The following is a 19,139-nucleotide window of genomic DNA, read 5'->3' as shown; positions in this document are numbered from 1 at the left end:
AATGCAATTGGCCTAAAATGGGAGTCAAAGTCTGCAAAATCGCCGATTCGTAAATATCGCTGACACATCAAAATTCGCGAGAGCATAATTTCGTCAATTTTCCATCAAATTTTGTACTTTTTGTTTTATTACCTTCACAAAAAGATTCTCTACCATTTCATAAGAAAAAATAACAATTTTTTTTTTTTTGAAAATTCTTGGACACTGGGGCACCACTTCAGATTTTGGCCTTGGACCCTGAAAGGGTTAAAGAATGTAAACCTTTAATTTTTTTTCAACAAGTCGGCCATCTCCCACCAAGGCACGGTGACCCAAAAAGAAAGAAAATCCCCAAAAAGAAAATACTTTCATCATCATTTGAGACTTTCACCTCACTCATACATAATCACTGTTTTTGCAGAGGCACCCAGGCACAACAGTTTAGAAGCATATATAAAGATATATAACATATCCCTCTAAACTGACAATATCCCAAACCCCTCCTTTAAAGTGCAGGCATTTTACTAACCATTTCCAGTACTCAAATCAGGTTATATAAAAAATCACAGGCTTCCCTAAATCCCTTCACTAAATATTACCTTGTTCACACTCCAACATCTTGTCAGGTTCCAAAAACCATTCGTCTCCATTCACTCCTATCCAACATGCTCATGCACGCTTGCTGGAAGTCCAAGCCCCTCACCCACAAAACCTCCTTTACCCCCTCCCTCCAACCCTTTCGAAGATGACCCCTACCCCGCCTTCCTTCCCCTACAGATTTATATGCTCTCCATGTCATTCTACTTTGATCCATTCTCTCTAAATGACCAAACAACCTCAACAACCCTTCTTCAGCCCTCTGACTAATACTTTTATTAACTCCACACCTTCTCCTAATTTCCACACTCCGAATTCTCTGCATAATATTTACACCACACGCTGCCCTTAGACAGGACATTGCCACTGCCTCCAGCCACCTCCTCGCTGCAGTATTTACAACCCAAGCTTCACACCCATATAAGTGTTGGTACCACTATACTTTTATACATTCCCTTCTTTGCCTCCATGGACAACGTTTTTTGTCTCCACAAATACCTCAACGCACCACTCATATTTTTTCCTTCATTAATTCTATGATTAACCTCATCTTTCATAAGCCCATCCACTGACACATCAACTCCCAAATATCTAAACACAGTCACTTCTTCCATACTCCCTCTCTCTAACGTGATATCCAATTTTTCTTTATCTAAATTGTTTGATATCCTCATCACCTTACTCTTATCTAGGTTCACTTTCAACTTTCTACCTTTACACACCCTCCCAAGCTCGTCCACTAACCTTTGCAACTTTTCATTAGAATCTCCCATAAGCACAGTATCATCAGCAAAAAGTAACTGTGTCAACTCCTATTTTGTACTTGATTCCCCATAATTTAATCCCACCCCTCTCCCCAACACCCTAGCATTTCTTTCTTTCACAACCCCATCTATAAATATATTAAACAACCATGGTGACATTACACATCCCTGCTAAGACCTACTTTTACCGGGAAGTAATCTCCCTCTCCCCTACACACCCTAACCTGAGCCTCATTTTCCTCATAAAAACTCTTTACAGCATTTAGTAACTTACTACCTATTCCATATACTTAAAACATCTGCCACATTGCTCTCCATTCCACTATCATATGCCTTTTTCTAAATCCATAAATGCAATGAAAACTTCCCTACCTTTACCTAAATACTGTTCATATATGCTTTAATGCAAACACTTGATCTACACATCCCCTACCCACTCTAAAGGCTCCTTGCTCATCTGAAATCCAACTCTTCGTCTTACCTCTAATTCTTTCAGTGAAAAACATTAGAGTTTATGAGCCTTTTTAAAGAAAGAACTGAACTGTAAAATCTGCATTTGCTTAAATAATAAACTAATCACACAAAAAATTTAAAAGTTAAATTAAGTAAATTTGAATTAATTCTATGTGCAATAATTTATTTTATTAACAAGTGTATCCAATAACATAATACGGTACTGTACAACAACCCTATAATTCTTACATCTGCTTTTAATTATTATAATAATCATGGGAAGCAATAAACTCATAAAATGCTTGTAGAATGGGAGATAATTTTGATCCAATGAAAAGGGAGCTCCAATGCCATGGATCAAGAGCCTTTCACCTGCACTAAGGCACCTCACTTGAAGGACGCTTTTTCTGCATGAATACATATACAGGAGTAGCAATAATGTTGAAGGATAAGCTATGGCAGGAAAAGAGGGACTATAAATGTATTAATTCAAGGATTATGTGGAGTAAAATAAAGATTGGATGTGAAAAGTGGGTTATAATAAGCGTGTATGCACCTGGAGAAGAGAGAAGTGTAGAGGAGAGAGAGAGATTTTGGGAAATGTTGAGTGAATGCGTGGGGAGTTTTGAATCAAGTGTGAGAGTAATGGTGGTTGGGGATTTTAATGCTAAAGTGGGTAAAAATGTTATGGAGGGAGTAGTAGGTAAATTTGGGGTGCCAGGGGTAAATGTAAATGGGGAGCCTTTAATTGAGCTATGTGTAGAAAGAAATTTGGTAATAAGTAATACATATTTTATGAAAAAGAGGATAAATAAATATACAAGGTATGATGTAGCACGTAATGAAAGTAGTTTATTAGATTATGTATTGGTGGATAAAAGGTTGATGGGTAGGCTCCAGGATGTACATGTTTATAGAGGGGCAACTGATATATCGGATCATTATTTAGTTGTAGCTACAGTTAGAGTAAGAGGTAGATGGGAAAAGAGGAAGGTGGCAACAACAAGTAAGAGGGAAGTGAAAGTGTATAAACTAAGGGAGGAGGAAGTTTCGGGTGAGATATAAGCGACTATTGGCAGAAAGGTGGGCTAGTGCAAAGATGAGTAGTGGGGGGGTTGAAGAGGGTTGGAATAGTTTTAAAAATGCAGTATTAGAATGTGGGGCAGAAGTTTGTGGTTATAGGAGGGTGGGGGCAGGAGGAAAGAGGAGTGATTGGTGGAATGATGAAGTAAAGGGTGTGATAAAAGAGAAAAAGGTAGCTTATGAGAGGTTTTTACAAAGCAGAAGTGTTATAAGAAGAGCAGAGTATATGGAGAGTAAAAGAAAGGTAAAGAGAGTGGTGAGAGAGTGCAAAAGGAGAGCAGATGATAGAGTGGGAGAGGCACTGTCAAGAAATTTTAATGAAAATAAGAAAAAATTTTGGAGTGAGTTAAACAAGTTAAGAAAGCCTAGGGAAAATATGGATTTGTCAGTTAAAAACAGAGTAGGGGAGTTAGTAGATGGGGAGATGGAGGTATTGGGTAGATGGCGAGAATATTTTGAGGAACTTTTAAATGTTAAGGAAGAAACAGAGGCAGTAATTTCATGCACTGGTCAGGGAGGTATACCATCTTTTAGGAGTGAAGAAGAGCAGAATGTAAGTGTGGGGGAGGTACGTGAGGCATTACGTAAAATGAAAGGGGGTAAAGCAGCTGGAACTGATGGGATCATGACAGAAATGTTAAAAGCAGGGGGGGATATAGTGTTGGAGTGGTTGGTACTTTTGTTTAATAAATGTATGAAAGAGGGGAAGGTACCTAGGGATTGGCAGAGAGCATGTATAGTCCCTTTATATAAAGGGAAAGGGGACAAAAGAGACTGTAAAAATTATAGAGGAATAAGCTTACTGAGTATACCAGGAAAAGTGTACGGTAGGGTTATAATTGAAAGAATTAGAGGTAAGACAGAATGTAGGATTGCGGATGAGCAAGGAGGTTTTAGAGTGGGTAGGGGATGTGTAGATCAGGTGTTTACATTGAAGCATATATGTGAACAGTATTTAGATAAAGATAGGGAAGTTTTTATTGCATTTATGGATTTAGAAAAGGCATATGATAGAGTGGATAGAGGAGCAATGTGGCAGATGTTGCAAGTATATGGAATAGGTGGTAAGTTATTAAATGCTGTAAAGAGTTTTTATGAGGATAGTGAGGCTCAGGTTAGGGTGTGTAGAAGAGAGGGAGACTACTTCCCGGTAAAAGTAGGTCTTAGACAGGGATGTGTAATGTCACCATGGTTGTTTAATATATTTATAGATGGGGTTGTAAAGGAAGTAAATGCTAGGGTGTTTGGGAGAGGGGTGGGATTAAATTATGGGGAATCAAATTCAAAATGGGAATTGACACAGTTACTTTTTGCTGATGATACTGTGCTTATGGGAGATTCTAAAGAAAAATTGCAAAGGTTAGTGGATGAGTTTGGGAATGTGTGTAAAGGTAGAAAGTTGAAAGTGAACATAGAAAAGAGTAAGGTGATGAGGGTGTCAAATGATTTAGATAAAGAAAAATTGGATATCAAATTGGGGAGGAGGAGTATGGAAGAAGTGAATGTTTTCAGATACTTGGGAGTTGACGTGTCGGCGGATGGATTTATGAAGGATGAGGTTAATCATAGAATTGATGAGGGAAAAAAGGTGAGTGGTGCGTTGAGGTATATGTGGAGTCAAAAAACGTTATCTATGGAGGCAAAGAAGGGAATGTATGAAAGTATAGTAGTACCAACACTCTTATATGGGTGTGAAGCTTGGGTGGTAAATGCAGCAGCGAGGAGACGGTTGGAGGCAGCGGAGATGTCCTGTTTAAGGGCAATGTGTGGTGTAAATATTATGCAGAAAATTCGGAGTGTGGAAATTAGGAGAAGGTGTGGAGTTAATAAAAGTATTAGTCAGAGGGCAGAAGAGGGGTTGTTGAGGTGGTTTGGTCATTTAGAGAGAATGGATCACAGTAGAATGACATGGAAAGCATATAAATCTATAGGGGAAGGAAGGCGGGGTAGGGGTCGTCCTCGAAAGGGTTGGAGAGAGGGGGTAAAGGAGGTTTTGTGGGTAAGGGGCTTGGACTTCCAGCAAGCGTGCGTGAGCGTGTTAGATAGGAGTGAATGGAGACGAATGGTACTTGGGACCTGACGATCTGTTGGAGTGTGAGCAGGGTAATATTTAGTGAAGGGATTCAGGGAAACCGGTTATTTTCATATAGTCGGACTTGAGTCCTGGAAATGGGAAGTACAATGCCTGCACTTTAAAGGAGGGGTTTGGGATATTGGCAGTTTGGAGGGATATGTTGTGTATCTTTATATGTTTATGCTTCTAGACTGTTGTATTCTGAGCACCTCTGCAAAAACAGTGATAATGTGCGAGTGTGGTGAAAGTGTTGAATGATGATGAAAGTATTTTCTTTTTGGGGATTTTCTTTCTTTTTTGGGTCACCCTGCCTCGGTGGGAGACGGCCGACTTGTTGAAAAAAAAAAAAAAAAAAAAAATTGCATTTCGTAGAAAAACATTGAATTTTCAATAAATCACAAATGAAATTTTGTAGTCAAGTTCACATTCCATGGGATAATGACTGCATGATCGTGTCGTAAATTTTGGAGAATATAATTGACTATACTCTTTTTTCCATAAAATTCAGCTTGAGAGCAAAGTGAGACATTTCTCCTGCAAGCCTAGGATAAGCCCATTGTTTGAAAGGGAGGCCTAGTATTACTTCTTTTTGTAAATATCTAGCCACAATACCAGACACCTTTTAGACATATTCCATACCTTACTGTGTTTATCAACTGATTTTTCATTTCTTCATCATTCCATCTCAGCTATGCATATCAATCATGGCACCCAAGATGAATATTAGTGATGCTGGAAGTACCAAGAGAAACCACAAGTGTGAAACTATGCCTTTTTGAACAAAATCAGAGGCAACAGATACACTTAAAGAAGGGGTATGCGTAATCAAGATGCCTTGCACCTTTGGTGTTTCAGAAGAAACAATTCTTTCAATTAGATACAATGAGAAAATCAGAGCTACTGAAATGAGTAATTCAGAGTGTGACTTGCTGACGTGGAAATTGACTAGAAAGCAAAGGTGCCAGATTTAATAACCTTATGATAAAGGAGAAAGCCCTGTCATACTAAAATAAGTGTGTAAACAGGACGAAAAACCTTCAGAGGTATTCGTCTAGGTTTGGAAGGTTTAACCATTTTAGTGCACATGGCTGCATAATATAAAGTTTGGTGGGGAAAATGAGTCTACTGACCAAGCAGCCGCAAGAAATTTCCTTGCTGAGTTTCAGTGGAAATAATTTCTGAGTATGGCTACAATAATGAGAAAATGTTGAAGGCTGACAAGACAGAATTATTTTGGAAGATGCCATCCAGAACTTTATATCAACATGAATGAAAGAAAAGTGCACCTGGAATAAAGGCAGTGAACTATCATTTCAAGTTGCTTCTGTGCACTAATGCATTGATTTCAAATACAGGCTTATGCTATTTATCGGTCTCAGAGTTCCCAGGCTGTCTAAGATAGCATGGATGAGTGAGGCCCTGTGTGTTGAGTGGTTCAAGCATTATTTTATTCTTGCAATGAAGCTATTACTGTCCAGAAAGAACCATTCATTCAAGGTCCTCCTCACTCTTGTTAATACCTTTAGCCATCCTCAAGTCTTGCAGTCTGAGATGACGTTTACATTTTTTACCACCAAATATGACATCTTTAATACAACCATTTGGTTAAGACATTTAAGTGCCACTACACAAGCAAGGTCACGCACAAACTCATTATAGCAGTAGATGAGAATGTAGATACTATAAGATCTCCAGAGCTCTGGAGTCAATTTAACATTGCAGATGCCATAACCCATATAAAATTGTCATGGGATGAAGTACTCCAGTCAACAATATATGAAGGCTGGAAAAGATTATGGCTTGGTGAGGTGAATAATTCCAGTTTGTTTGTTTTTTCTTCATGTTCATGAGATTGTGAATCTGGCAGTGAGCACTAGGTGGGAGCGTTGAAGATATGTAGGTGCAAGATGTAAATTAACTGTTAGATGATGATGAGGATGATGAACAAACTGCAGAAAAAATATTGGAGATAGGTCCCCAGTTAGTACAGACACATAACAGATGAGGACGAGGTAGAAGAACCTAACCCAAAATAGTCGACACCCCAAGAAATATGCAAGATACTGCATACTACTGGTAAAGTGGCAGACTATTTATTTTTTAACTGAAAAAGAACCCTGACACATCTAGTAGCATTACTGTGAAGCAGGTTCTAGACCAAGCAATATCATCTCATTGTCAACTGTATATGTATAGTACTGCTGAGTAAAAGAGAACAGACATGCATTACAGAAAACCCAAGCACTCTGCCATCTGCAGCAACAGAACCACAGTGATCCACCTTGGACCAGTAGAGCCACAGCAACCCTCTCTACATATTTCAATATCACCATTACAAATAACCAGTATTAATGGAAAGAAAAAATTGTTTTACCTAACCTTGTTGTTTCAGCTACATGTACTGTATTTTTTGGCCGTATAAACCTTGATACATCCAATTTATAACAATTACAATGTAAAATATACAAAACTATATTATATTTAATGAATTTAGATTTTTTTTTTTTTTTTTTTTTTTTTGGAAGTGTTAAGAATGGAACTATGTTTCCCATTTTGTAATTTCAAGCATGGTGCAAAATTTCAGGAATGTAACTTGACATATGACATTGAGATATGAAATGTGAGTCTACTATAATTAAGGTTGTTTCGATAACTGTACTTTTGAGTAATATCATATAAACAAGGATCGGCTATAGCTCTTCAGGCACAATGAAGACGAAAAAAAAGAATGCTGCAACCTCCACATACCACATTAATATGACAAAATATTTTATACTTACCCCACATCCTGTATAAGGCTGCAAAAAAAGTGTAATAAAAAGCATTTAAATATGTTGAGAAAAATTGTCAGTCAATTAAGTTTTATTTTTTCACAAAGTGGCATTTGTAATACAGCATACAGATGATGAAAGTGCAGGCAGCCCCCACATAATAATAGTTTGATTAACATAGAAGTATTTAATGACAAAAGAATATATTAGGGAGTAAATTTACATAACTGCAAATGCCTTTTCATCATGTACAGAGGTAATGCTATACTGCATGAAGAATATGGTATGGGAAGTCCCCAAGTTAAAAATGCCAGGTTACACACATCTGCAATTACAAACAAGGCACTTCAGAACCAATTATAGTTTTACAACCAGAGTTGCAGTAACAGCATGAGTGAAACAACCATTCTTTGTACTACAGTATTGTTTTTTATACAACTCTTTTCGTAAGTAGAAGATCTCATGTACTTCTAAGTAACATATCTGTTTCTGAAAGACATTAGGAAGTATTCACCAATGCACTTGACTTTTCAATTTCTCAACTCACTTGTTCCAAAGGGATTATGTTGGACAACAGAGCCAAAACCCTGTTGAGTGTGTGTTGCAGTTCCTACTGAACTTCCTCCATTCATCCAGGGAGTTCCAGTATTACATCCTGTTGAAATAAAGTAACAGTAATAGCAACAGCACTATCATTACCATTTATATGTCATTCCCAGTAGTAACAAAAAATCTGACCCAATCCATCATCCATCCTCAATCCTTCTCCTTCTCTGTACAAATTAGAGTGACAAGATACCCAGGTGGTGCATGTGTCTATTCCACTCTTGTCATTATTACTCATCTTACATCTAGCTTTACAGATGACAAACTTGATAATGTTAGTAAGCATTCCCTACACCCGCTGCCTCTGTTCACCTAGCAGCATACAGGTACCTAGGTGTCAGTCAGCTGGTGTGGGATCACAACAGATGATCTAGAGAATGTACATAGAGCTTTCACTGCATGTATAAGTTCTGTCAAGCATCTTACAGTGGAACCTCGGTTTTCGTGATTAATCCGTTCGAAAAAGTCTGACGATAAACTGAACTGTACAAAGACTGAAGCAATATTTCCCATAAGAAATAATGTAAATCCAATTAATCCATTCCAGATACCCAAAAATATTAACAAAAAATACAGTTTCTAGAGAATAACTATGGTTTTTACGTACAAACTAAGGCATACAAAAACCGAGGTTGCACTGTACCTTAATTAGCCAGACTTGAGTCCTGGAGGTGGGAAGTACAGTGACTACACTCTGGTGGAGTGGGGATATTTGCAGTTTGGAGGAGCATATGAGCTGTAGTATTGGCATGCCTCTGGCAAAACAGTGATCGAGTCATTGATGGAAAGCGTTTCTTCTTTTGGGTCACCCTACCTTGGTGGGAGACAGCTAGTGAAAAAAAAAAAAAAAAAAAACCCTGTGTCTTTGAACACTGGCAAGGTCACATCACAGACCAGATTGTGGGGAAGCTGACGTTCAGAATACTCTCCAGGTAAACTCCAGGTGGAGTAAGATGGGGGAAGATATAATAGCATACACTGAATTGAGCTGGGCTTTTAAATGAGCTTAGTAGGACAACAGTTTTTAGCCTGTAAATTAAACTGTATATAAAAAAATACCTTTCAGATACTTAGGACATTTTTATTTCAACTTACCTGAAAATGGATTAGCACCAGCAAAATTATTAGCCCAGGCATTGCCAGCCTTTGGAGGAGTGCCAAACACCCCCATGCCTCCAGAGCCACCTCCATTAACAGCATTGAAGACACTGTTGGTGGTACCAGGTGAGCCAAAGACTGTTCCATTCAGTGCCGAAGTTGAGGAACCAAACACCGAAGAACTCTGATGACTTCCATTAGGTATGGGCCAACTACTCCCACCATCTGTGGGTAATCTTGTTTTAGAATTCGGTTTCTGATTTAATATTCTAAACTGCAAAATAAAACTATGGACAGACATGGATAAAAATTTGTATCGACTAGACAACTTCACTAACAAGCACATGCATCTATTCACTGTAATTTTAACATCACTTTTCATAGCACCAAATAACTGCTTAAAATTAACAAAGAGTGATATGACTTAACTCTAATGTGTTGGATGCAAAGCAAAGTATAAATGCAGGAAATAACTGCTTAGGTTCCAATACTGCATCAATAATCAAAGAAAAGGTATAATCACAGTTGAGGTTAGTTGTCTTCAATGGATGGTTATAGCAGAGTATACAAGCCCATGAATTTGTTGGCATTCTATATACGTGTACTGTATACTGAATCTAAACTATATTATTTCTTTTGATCAGTTATAGATCTTAATTAATGCAATAGTTTGCTAAAAAATAAATTTCATTAAACAAGTACTGTATGATAAATACAGCATTCAGCATTAATACATTAATTAAAAACTTATTTTTTTTATATTTAACCATAATATAATGGTTTTCGTTATCTATGGAGGCAAAGAAGGGAATGTATGAAAGTATAGTGGCACCAACACTCTTATATGGGTGTGAAGCTTGGGTTGTAAATGCTGCAGCGGAGGCAGTTGGAGGCATTGGAGATGTCCTGTCTAAGGGCAATGTGTGATGTAAATATTATGCAGAGAATTCGGAGTGTGGAAATTAGGAGGTCTGGAGTTGATAAAAGTATTAGTCAGAGGGCTGAAGAGGGGTTGTTGAGGTTGTTTGGTCATTGAGAGAGAATGGATCAAAGTAGAATAACATGGAGAGCGTATAAATCTGTAGGGGAGGGAAGGCGGAATAGGGGTCGTCCTCGAAAAGGTTGGAGGGAGGGGGGTAAAGGAGGTTTCGTGGGTGAGGGGCTTGGACTTCCAGCAAGCGTGCGTGAGCGTGTTAGATACTAGTGAATGGAGACTAATGGTATTTGGGACCTGACGAGTTGTTGAAGTGTGTGCAGGGTAATATTTAGTGAAGGGATTCAGGGAAACCGGTTATTTTTATATAGCCGGACAAGAGCCATGGAAATGGGAAGTACAGTGCCTGCACTTTAAAGGATAGGTTTGGGATATTGGCAATTTGGAAGGATATGTTATATATCTTTATAAATACTTCTAAACAGTTGAATCTGGGTGCCTCTGCAAAGACAGTGATTATGTATGTTGAGGTGAAAGTGTTGAATGACGATGAAAGTATTGTCTTTTTTGGGATTTTCTTTCTTTTTGGGTCACCCTGCCTTGGTGGGAGACGGCTAACTTGTTGAAAAAAAAGTAAATAATGCTCTTAGCAGTTTTACATTAACCCTTTCAGGGTCCAGAGGCCAAATTTCAAAGTGCACACCAGGATCCAAGAACTTTGAAAAAAAAAAAAAAATTATTTTTTCTAATGAAATGGTAGAGAATCTTTTTCTGAAGGTAGTAAAACAAAAAGTACGAAATTTGATGGAAAACTGACGAAATTATGCTCTTGCGAATTTTGATGTGTCAGCGATATTTACGAATTGGCAATTTTGCTGACTTTGACTCCCATTTTAGGCCAATTACACTATTCCGGTCAACCAAATTCTTAGCTGTTTCACTAGTATTACTTTTATTCTATCGATTGAGCACAAGAAATCGCCAAGTCAACTATTTCAACTACAAAATAAAGTGATCGGAAATTGGTAATTTGGCCAATTTAACACAAAGTTCAAAATATTCCAATTTCAAAATAGGGTCCAGAATAAACAATGTAGGTATTCCTGGCACTAAACTAACATTTCCTCTGTTCATTAGTTACATTTTGAGGCTTTACAAATGAATTCCATTTTTATTTTTTATTCACACAATGAATTTTTATTCAAACCAAAAAATAGAAGATTTACTGTTATGCAATATTGCATAATAGTAAATCTTCTATTGTATAAATATCATCACCACATTTGTGAATGTATATTAGACCCACCAGCTGGAGTGCATTAGACGTGTGAGGTCGTTTGCTTACTCTTGAACATCGGCAAAAATTTAACATTTCTGCTACTTTGAGCTCAGTTTCAAGCCATTTCCAGTGCTAAAACCAATCAAAATCATCTCTATTTCTATTATATCTCTTCCATTCTATCAAATGAGACCAAGAAATCGCAAATACAACTATAAAAAACATGCGAAAAAACACTGCAGTCGCTGTTTTAATCGAAAATCACGGTCTCAATTTTTTTCCTCTCATTATACACTGTGTGCTGCAGGATTTGTTTTATGTGGTGCACACATACCACGTAGATGTATTCTTTCATATCTAGGCCCAAATTTACCACTCACAGCTTATCAGAGTGAGCTGAGCTCATTGCGTAGATCTACGGTTTGGACCCTGAACGTAAAGCCGTAGATCTACGGCACGGACTCTGAAAGGGTTAATGATTAATTAATGATTTATTAATAGAAATGCAATAAGCCTATGCATATAGACAGTAGAGACTTTCCAAAATTTGCTATTATGTTCCACAACCTGCACCTCTCACGCTTTCTCCTCATTCAGCTATACCTCAATCATGGATTCTGTGCCAAGAGATCAACTTCAACTACACACCTCAAACCAATTACAGCTTGACAAAAAGCAGCTCTCAGAACAATCTGAAACTCAAGGAAATTTTTTTTTTTTAAACGCATCAGCTGTTTCCCACCGAGGAAGGGTGACCCCAAAAAATAGAAAAATCCAAAAGGTAAGAAAAAACCTTCATCATTCAACATTTTCACCATCGCTTATACAATATCACCATCCTTACAGAGGCGCTCAGATAAGACAGTTTAGATTTCCCTCCAAACTGCCAATATCCCAAACCCCTCCTTTAAAGTGCAGGCATTGTACCTCCCACCTCCAGGACTCAAGTCTGGCTAACCAGTTTCCCTGAATCCCTTCACAAAATATCACCCTGCTCACACCCCAAGAGGTCGTCAGGTCCCAAAAACCATTCATCTCCATTTACTATCTAACACGCTCACACATGCTTGCTGTATATCCACCTGAGAACATATCTGGTTGAATTTAACTCAACTTTTCTTATTGTCAAGTACTATGCTATACTTTTAATCTACTGTCATGTAGGATTTAAATATGTTTGTTATAATCCTTAAAACCACTGTTTGTGTTTGTATACATATGCAATGTTTTTATGTTCTGTTATGTTCTACTAGTCTTAAGGTAAGATTATGCTTGACTGAATGTTCTGCAAAACCAGGAGCTCTCCATGTGAATTACTAATGGCTATCCAATTTTGTAAAACTATGTAACATTTTTTTTTTTTTTCAACAAGTCGGCCGTCTCCCACCGAGGCAGGGTGACCCAAAAAAGAAAGAAAATCCCCAGAAAGAAAATACTTTCATCATCATTCAACACTTTCACCACACTCACACACTATCACTACCTTTGCAGAGGTGCTCAGAATACAACAGTTTAGAAGCATATACGTATAAAGATACACAACATATCCCTCCAAACTGCCAATATCCCAAACCCCTCCTTTAAAGTGCAGGCATTGTACTTCCCATTTCCAGGACTCAAGTCCGACTATATATAACATATGGAAATAAATTCATTTATTACTGCTAATGTGGACAGCTTGTTGTCCTGAATCATCTCCAGCTAATATCCTGACTCTAACAACATAATAGTATTTTGGAAAAATGCTTCAGGAAACAGTATATGTAAGGGACTGAGAACCAAGTGGAAAATAGCTACTGGTAAATCTAAAAAATAAAAGGAAAGCCCTGAAACAGGATTTGTAATACTATGTTTATTTCAGTCTTAAAAAAAAATTCACTCTTAAACATGCCAATATCAGGTACAGATGTTTTTGTAGTAGTACTGTATGGAGCCCTGGCAGAAGAACTACAAATTGTATGGCAAGTAAAAACAAAGCCAGAGGTAAATTTCTGATACACTATATGTTAAATCTGACAGGAGAAAATGACATTTAGCTGGTAATGTAACATGTCTGTCACTTGATTTCAGACTGTTCAAGCATAGAGTCAACTGAAGAATTATACATAGTTGATTTTAGTCCCTCAATTTGGTAGTCAAATCTTTATGAACCATAGGCTATACAGCCTCTCCTCACTTAGCGACATACTCGTTCACCGACGACTCGGACTTACGACGGGCTCTCTGACCAGCATGCATACCTAAATAATGTATATTAGAGCCGATTTCCTCTATTCCTGTTTATTACAATATAGAGTACATTACTGTACAAACATTTAATTTTTTTTTTTAACAAGCTGGCCATCTCCCACTGAGGCAGGGTGACCCAAAAAGAAAATCCCCAAAAAGAAAATAAAATAAAAAATAAAAATAAAAATAAAATACATTTAAAAATATGCTAAAAATATTATAAATGGTGCAAGGGTGACAAAGCACTATCAAAGATGGTTGACATAAACCCATTACCATTATAGTATGCTCCTTGTTTAGTGACGAATTCAATTATCAACATGGTATTAGGAACGGAACTCCATCGTTAAGTGAGGAGAAGCTGTATAGTGAAACATGCATTAGTGAACTACCTGAGTACATACTTGTATCAAGCATGGTTGTACTCTTAACATTACTAGATAATGCTTTACTGTGCCTCAGTTAAAAATTATTACCTTAAACATCTAGGTTGAAGGAGGAAGATGTAATGTACTAAAAAATTCAAAGAACATATTTTGTAAAAGGTCAACATTTTTTATGGAAGTCTCCTTACAAACTTTGTATAAGTAAGCTGATTTTTTGTGATTATTCAGGTTATCAGGAATGTCACTGCAAAATTTCTATAGATTAAGTAAACTACAAATAATGAACTAATTCTAGTAATCCTCTAAATAGTCATGCATTTAAGATAAAAATCAGTAGATTCTTACTTGACATTGTTTCCGATTCTTTCTGCGTCTTGAACTCTTCATCCAAATCCTTCAAGGCTGCATAACGATCTTGCATAGGTGTATTTGAACAGGATTGAGTGTTGTGAACAGTTGAGGAAGGAGGATTGGAAGAGGAGCCAGGAACCATTGGGGTAAGGGGATTATTGGAGAATGGGAGTTGTGGGCCCAAGGAGGTTGATTTGTTGCTAGTTGTGGTGCCTGCAAGAACGTAATTAGCAGAAGTCATGCTAATGTCAGTATTACAGTGGAAAGGTTGTTGCTGCTGGCCTAAATTTTCATGCAAGAACATATCACTACTGCTAAAACCACCCAAACTTCCAACACGTCCAACTGCACTGCTGGCCATAGGTGGGTCCTGCCGAGCATTAGTGGCAGGCTGCAAAAACGATACAAATGGGTTAGTAAATAATGATGCACGAGGTGGACACGCACTAGGAAAACTGCTACTAAGGCTGCTGCTAGTGGTAATCTTGTTGATGATTGGTATGGGCTTGGAGGCTTCTCCCCTCTTCTCGGTAAAGAGGGGAGCATTATCAAAAATAGCATTTTCATCATTAGTTGAAGATAGAGAAGCACCTTCACTTAAAAATGGGTTAGTTTTTACAATATTATCAACTTCTGGAGCAGGCATATTACTTACCATTCTTGATTTTGGAGACTCGCATTCCCTATCTAACGATTTCTCCTCGTTTTTTTTCTTTTCCAAGTCTGAGGATATTTGTCGGCTTCCTGAAGCAAGATTTTGGTAAGAAGTTCCCCTTAATTTATTAGTTGAAGACAGAAAAGCAGCAAAACATTTTGAGCTAATCTCATTAGACTTTGCATTCAGATGAAAGTAACTTCGAGTGCTTTCTGGCACGTCATTGTAATCAACAAGAGCTCTAACAGTGTCAGAATGTGGCAAATCCACATTCAGAGCTGAGTATGCAAAATCACCGAGACCTTTGGAGCCTGAAGGCAGTTTCTTCCTTGACTGAAATGGGCTACCATGTAAGTGGGTACTTTTTGCCTGCACCTGTGATACTCGTACATTCTTTGTGGCTGTTGGAGAGGAGTTTGCCTGACTTGGTCTTGGTTCTAAGGAAGCATGCAAACTCTGTTCACTACTCATGACAGAAGAGTTAGAAAAGGACAGAGACTGTTTTTCTGTGGAAGATGAAACTTTATCTTCCTCCTTTGGACATGCATTTAAGGTTGGGTAAGTTGGGTAAACATATTGGGCACTCACACCCGAGGCAAATATCAAAGTGGGATAGCTTTTCTGCTTGTTAGTTGGCCTATTGGAGGCATCACAAGAAATGGTGGCAGAACGGAAGGCTTCTGACATTGGGATAAGAGGAGTGCCAGGATTTACATCTTCCTCAAAAGCCTCCCAATTAAAGCGAGAGGGGCTCAGACGAGGTGAGGGAGTTTGGGCAGGACAAGGAGGAGGATTAAGAGAGAGAGTGCAAGGTTGATCCGTAAGTGTTTCACACGTTGATTCGGTTTCACTCTGTGAAAACTGCTCTTCTGGAGAAAGAGAAACCATCTACTGATGATGCTGGGAAATGACAGACACAATGAAAAGTGCAAATTATGGCAGAGGGAAAAAATGGCTAATATAGAAATTTGGTTTAAGAGTAGCATCATTCACATTTGACACCTGTGAGATAAGAGGGTGATAATGATAACACATACTTAAATATTGTTTATATGGTAGTATATAAAGGATTTTTTTTTTAGTAATGAATGTTGTATACCTCAATACAATAGGTGAAATTAATACATAATTCCTTAAAATTAATAAATAAATAAATTGTATATATATATTAATTATGTTTTCTAAGAAATATATATAATAACAATATGTAGTGGCTGGTTCCACAAAGGGAATAAACCAGAAAATTGTCTCACAAATCCAGTGTAAGATTACTGTTACTTTATTATATTTAATGTATATGAAGTGGTAAACTGTGCAGGGCATTTAATGTAAATAGTGGTGGAGGTTCAATCTTTGGTCTGTTAACAGTGAGGCGAACTGTACTCTCTCAAAAAGGAATCCCCATCCAATGAAGCATAATGCTCAGACATGCAAATCATTCCTTTACAGATGCCACTTGGTTCAAATCCCACAGAATCCCAATGAAAATTTAACTTTTATTGTATAAACTTATTAAGAGACAAAGATAGGCAGGCTCGCAGGCAGGTAATCAAGCAGGATGTTAGATGAGCATAAACACTATTAATCATATGCTGTTCTTAAAACCAATCCATAAGTATCATGACTACAGGCAGGCCCCATTTTACAACACTCGCTTTACAGCGTTTCGCTAATACAGCGGTTTTCAATTATATCCATTCTTTCTTTATAGTAAGAATATTCAGTGAGGCAATGCTTCACTTGGGGGAAGTTTTTCAATCCAAGCTGTAAAATAGCCTTCAAACTTCATCACCTACTAAACTTTCGGGTATTCTTGATAATAATGCATTCAATAATCTCTTCTAACTTTTTATACTGATGCTTTATATAAATTAATCATTCATAGGTTATAGAGACTTTTGGGAAACATTTATTAAGTAAGAAGAATGGAAGGTAGTGGGCTGTGGGGTAAGGGACAGAGTTTGTATGTACTAGGATTAGTTTGCCCGAAAAGCCCCGGCATGATAGTGGCTTTCTTTGTAGCTACACATTGTAACCTTTGCAAAGAAATAAAATCTTTAATCTTTTTAATCTTGTAGCTTGACGAGCAGATTATGAAAGTCCATGGAGGTCACTACCCACATTTCACAAGTTAAATTTCACTTTTTTAAGATGTATGGAGCATAACATAAATGATTTCCTCATTGTACAAAAACTTATGTTGCAATTCTTCAATAATGTTCATCCCAAACAGCCACGTAGAGTCAAGTTATGAGTTTACTTTACTGTATTTTAAACAACCTTTTTGTCTGCTGTACACAAATTTTGTTTAGGTATGCCTGTAATTCCAAAACTACTGTATTAGCACCATAAACAATTTGTAACTCAATATCTGTGACTGATAACAAAAGATTTCATAGTCTTTATATTATACTCTCGCATTCTTCTGTAAACCATATCTTCACAAGTCAGTTACCTGAAAAATAACCTCTATTCATTTTTATTTAAAGTACACATTACACTAAATAATAAGTGCTGTCCCAAAATAGATTACAAAACAAGAATTAACAGACTAATTTTTACTGTTAATGAATACTAATTAACAAGATTAAGACAACTCAGTTCACTTTGAGGGTTTGATCTTTTCACCATTTTTTTTCTTAGCCACACTGGTCATTTCCCACCAAAGTAGGATGAACCAAAATAGGAAACACATGCCACATCATTCAATCAATAACTGTCCTGCTAGAATTGTGAAAACATCACAGGTTAAATAACTCTTTGAGCTGCAATATTCCCACCCCTCCTTCAGAATGAAAGCATTGTATCTCCTGCTTCTACAACTTAAGATATTAGAACTGTAGATGATTCTATTTTAGTAGCAAGGAATGTGAAAATATCAAACATTCATTCTGTCATAAACCAAAACTACTACTTCTTTCAACAAACCAGCCGTATCCCAATGAAGCAGGGTGGCCCAAAAAGAAAAATGAAAATTTCTCTTTTTAACTTTAGTAATGTATAGAGGAGAAGGGGGTTACCAGCCGTTGCTCCCGGCATGTTAGTCACCTCTTACAACACGTATGGCTTATGGAGGAAGAATTCTGCTCCACTTCTCCATGAAGATAAGAAGAAATAAACAAAATCAAAACACATACATTTGTTATATGCACATAATACTGAAAAATACAGAAAAAAAACTTACCAAGTGTGTTTGTAAAAATGTTTGCATTCTCAAAATTGGCAAATGAAGGCTGCGAAACTGATGTGGGTGCTTGGGAACTTGTAGGAGAGGCAAAGGGGTCATTGGAGTTAACTGAGGAAACAGGCTGGTTCCCCAAGTCTGCTAATAAATCTAATGAAGTCGAAGATTTTGGAGTAGAGTTTTTTGATCCAGTATTGGTGGCACTATTTAAGCTGCCACTTACTGACCCTGATGACTGAAAAAATGCAAAAAAATAAAAAAAAAATAAAATAAAAAATAAAAAACTTATGATATAAAATTATAATACCATGTACAATATGACATATTTTGCATTAAATAGGGTGCTGATTTAGTTACCGATAATTATATTATTATTATTACATTCACAGAGAAGCACTAACTTATAAAGATCACATAGTTCCTGGGTAATGGAAGGACTGATCTGAAGAAGGGGTGAGCAGCTCCAGTGTCTTGAATCAAGAGCCCTTCATGAATGTCAAGGGTAGTAACTGATAAAGATTTGACACGACAAGCATTACTAAATGTTGAAATCCAAACCTGCTCTCCATGATATTTTCTGATATGCTATATGCTAAACATGATTGCAGAACATCCACAAGAAGAAATGACTAAAAAGAACATGAATGAAAAATTCTGATAGTCAGCTGGATCCAATCAGCAGTGTAATGAACCGAC

General features: G+C 37.3%; 1 protein-coding gene across 3 annotated transcripts in view; it reads right to left on the bottom strand.

Annotated features, from left to right (window-relative positions):
* The window catches only part of LOC128686915 (Arf GTPase activating protein drongo), a 71,174-nt gene that overhangs the window by 11,245 nt on the left and 40,790 nt on the right, over nucleotides 1-19,139 (bottom strand). For 2 of the 3 annotated variants that reach the window (XM_070103610.1, XM_070103609.1), the window contains 4 exons: nucleotides 18,444-18,678; nucleotides 14,599-14,817; nucleotides 9,423-9,650; nucleotides 8,269-8,376 (listed from right to left, as the gene is read on the bottom strand). In XM_070103610.1, coding sequence (XP_069959711.1) covers nucleotides 8,269-8,376; nucleotides 9,423-9,650; nucleotides 14,599-14,817; nucleotides 18,444-18,678 — 790 coding nt within the window. Of the gene's footprint in view, nucleotides 1-7,730; nucleotides 7,749-8,268; nucleotides 8,377-9,422; nucleotides 9,651-14,598; nucleotides 14,818-18,443; nucleotides 18,679-19,139 lie in introns of all 3 variants that reach the window. The other variant, XM_070103608.1, reaches the window with a different exon arrangement.

The sequence above is a fragment of the Cherax quadricarinatus genome, chromosome 86, assembly GCF_038502225.1.
Source record: "Cherax quadricarinatus isolate ZL_2023a chromosome 86, ASM3850222v1, whole genome shotgun sequence".
Lineage (NCBI taxonomy): Eukaryota > Metazoa > Arthropoda > Malacostraca > Decapoda > Parastacidae > Cherax > Cherax quadricarinatus.
This window is presented reverse-complemented; position numbering and strand designations above follow the sequence as displayed.